The sequence below is a fragment of the Cladophialophora immunda genome (assembly GCF_000835495.1).
Source record: "Cladophialophora immunda strain CBS 83496 unplaced genomic scaffold supercont1.4, whole genome shotgun sequence".
Classification (NCBI taxonomy): Eukaryota; Fungi; Ascomycota; class Eurotiomycetes; order Chaetothyriales; family Herpotrichiellaceae; genus Cladophialophora; species Cladophialophora immunda.
In genome coordinates this window covers 3,872,442-3,875,295 of record NW_015622544.1, presented here as the reverse complement: position 1 = coordinate 3,875,295, position 2,854 = coordinate 3,872,442, and the positions used below count along the sequence as shown (strand labels likewise).

Sequence of the window (2,854 nt, the reverse complement as noted above, 5' to 3'; positions counted from 1 at the left end):
TTAGTGAAGTGCTGTCATGCCATGCCCATGGTGTTCAGGTCGACCAAGAATGAATATATGACGCTTATTTCCCTGATTGGGGTCGGCTCCATGCTTCAGGAGAAGTCGTACAGCCTCTATTTCGCCATCACTTGCTGCCAGATACAACGAACTCGTGCCATCCTCGGTCTGTGCTGCCACATCTCCCCCGGCTTCGATAACTCGCCGCAGTAGAGCTAATCTGGTCAGCCCCTGGTGGGAACAGGCTGCCAATGGCAGAATGCTGCCCCAGTATGGCAGAGGCTCATTTAGATCTGCTCCCCTTTCGATGAGGAGCTCAAGAATGTCCAGATATCTTTTAGCCCTTTGTTCCTCATCTTCTCTTTCCTCTTCGGGCAGACCGTCACCGCCGCGAACCATAAAATAATGGTAGTTATTATAGAATGGTTTGAACAACCAAGCTAGCGCTGTTTGTTCATTCTTGTCTTTCATATCCAGTGGCGATCCATTGTCGAGCAATCGCTTCACTACCGTAGCATTTCCATATGTTGTTGCCCAATGGAGTGGTGTTGCCCCATCTGTATCTGCCGCTCGGATATCAGCACCGTGCTCAAGGAGGAGTCGAACGCCAACGTCGTAGCCTCTACAGGCTGCCCAGTGCAAAGGAGTCCTTCCGAAACGGTCTTTCATACTGACGCTGGCCTTGTTGGTCAATAGGGGTTGCAGCACGTCGTCGTCCTCGCGCGCAATAGCGAGGTGCAACAGGGGCAGATCTGTTTGGGAAACTAAATTGGGATCTGCTCCCTTTTCCAGCAAGGACCTCACTTCGTCCTTTTCTGCCTGGTCGACTGCCCGACGGAGTCGTGTAGTCGCGAGCAATTGCTCGGTCTCATCCCCTTTGCCCACGTGTTCGAGCAATAGCTTTAGAACTTCCTCGTGCCCGCTCACCGCAGCTTCATGGACTGCTGTGTTACCTTCATGGTCCTCGGCAAGTGGATTCGCTTTGCTTTTCAATAATATCTGCGCTGTTTCTGCTTGTCCCCACCTTGCTGCGTGGTGCAACGCGGTTTTCCCCATTTCGTCCTTTGTTGAGATATCAATACCTCTCGAGATCAACATCTCCGCAAGCCTACTATGACCGGATCGAGCTGCCGCGTGGAGCGCCGTCACGCCGTGTGCCTGGGTTGCAGATATGTCGGCCCCATTATCGAGGAGCAGGAGAACTAGAGCCTCATGACCCTCCTCCACGGCTAGGATTAATGAGGTTCCGCCATCTTCCTCCCACACGTCACCGTCACTGTCGTGGCCCTTGTCGTCATCCTCTGTGAGGGGAGATTCTCGGTCGCGATGTCTCAATCTTCTCATTACGGCATCTTTCTGGTTAACATCTGCCCCCTTTCCAATCAGAACTCGCGCGACGTCGACATGGCATCACTAGGAGGCTCGAAGCGTGCTGAGCAATTTGCGCCCGCTCAATTGGGGCCTTCTCGATGTCGTTCACATAGCTAATGACCTTCGCTGTTGTCGCAATTAGCTGAGGGATGGAGGAGACAAGGCCCACAGCCGAAACGGGATCCATTGCTCAGAATTGTGCCCGTGAAGTGTGAAAAGCTGAGCAGAAGTGATGCAAATGAAGTCCCCGGCCGAAAATATTCCTGTTCCTGTGATGATCTCGTTTGTCACGCCCTTGCAGTTCGTTGCTTGCTCACAACTTGCTTCTCTTGTAATCGCAGGCTCTTGCGGGAGACTTTGGGGTTTGGTCTCAGGTTATTTTTCTGGCAGTGGGAGGTTTCAACGTGCTCAGTGACACAGGAACGAGGTAATGAAGTCGTATAGAGTAGAAGGAGCTAACGGATCTCCTCTATTCTTCGACTTTCTCGCCGGTGCTCTATTGTATCTCCGTCCTCTGCTTCTTCTTGGGCAGAATGGTGCCGTTTTCCTGCAGTCATTCAGTCAGGCTGGGTCCGAAATCATGAGCAGTGTTTCCTACGGCTTGAACGATCAGGCCTGACCTGCTGCCGCCCAGGTTTGTTGTGCGCCGTCCGACTGGCAATAGGTGGTACCGAAATAGGTCTATTACCTATAGCCCAGGCAGGAAGAGGAAACTGGAGACACAAGATGGCGGAGGGAAGCTGATGTTTGAAAGTTGCGGAGACCAAACGATCCGCTTCAGCTGCTGTGACATTCAACCGACTAATGGACTGAGCCAACGCATAGCTTGGCGGCCATCGAAACGGCCTCATTACTATTGGGCGCCGTACGAGGTACTTGATTTCCTTTGCAACGACAATACAACAAGCCTCGCAACCTGGAAGGAATTTCCATGCCCATGTTGACAGGCCCAAAGAATCTGGGGCAGAGTCTTTAAATCGACCAGTCGGTTGTCTGAGCGGCTATCCCACGCAAGCGCCAACGAAGGTGTAAGAAAGATAGGTTTCAAGATGTAACGCGTTTAGAGCTTAACTTAAGGAGGACCCAGGGTAATGGTGGCTTGAGTGGTCAGCTAAGGCCCAAAAGTGGCCCCTAAGCCCACCAGCCTGAACGCCAGGCAGCGTTTCCTAGGTACCTAGGTATAGCTCGCCCAGTGCTTAGGCTCGTACTCTACCGTAGCTCCCACAACGCCGGGGGCCTCTCGATACTCCATTACGTGGCCGATAAAAGCGGCCTTGCTCTACTGAAAGAGCGGCATACCAAAAATGATCATTTCACAACTCGCCTGATGGACATCTTCCTTGCCTTATTCGACTTCTTGTCAGTTTAGCACAAAAATCTTCAAGGCGCATAGCCGGAAGTGTATGGATTCCATGGCTTGACTATCCCCTCCTTTTCACGGCAGGATTTTGACTTGTTCAAGGCTGTATCGGTGGGCCCTCAT

At 52.2% G+C, this 2,854-nt stretch overlaps 1 protein-coding gene across 1 annotated transcript; it reads right to left on the bottom strand.

The window, feature by feature from the left end:
* PV07_07698 (uncharacterized protein) lies at window positions 1–1,344 on the bottom strand (the record flags this gene model as incomplete). Its single annotated transcript, XM_016394803.1, has 1 exon — window positions 1–1,344. The coding sequence occupies one exon, from the start codon at window positions 1,342–1,344 to the stop codon at window positions 1–3; it is 1,344 nt and encodes a 447-aa protein (XP_016248222.1).
* Between the last annotated feature and the right edge of the window lie 1,510 nt (window positions 1,345–2,854).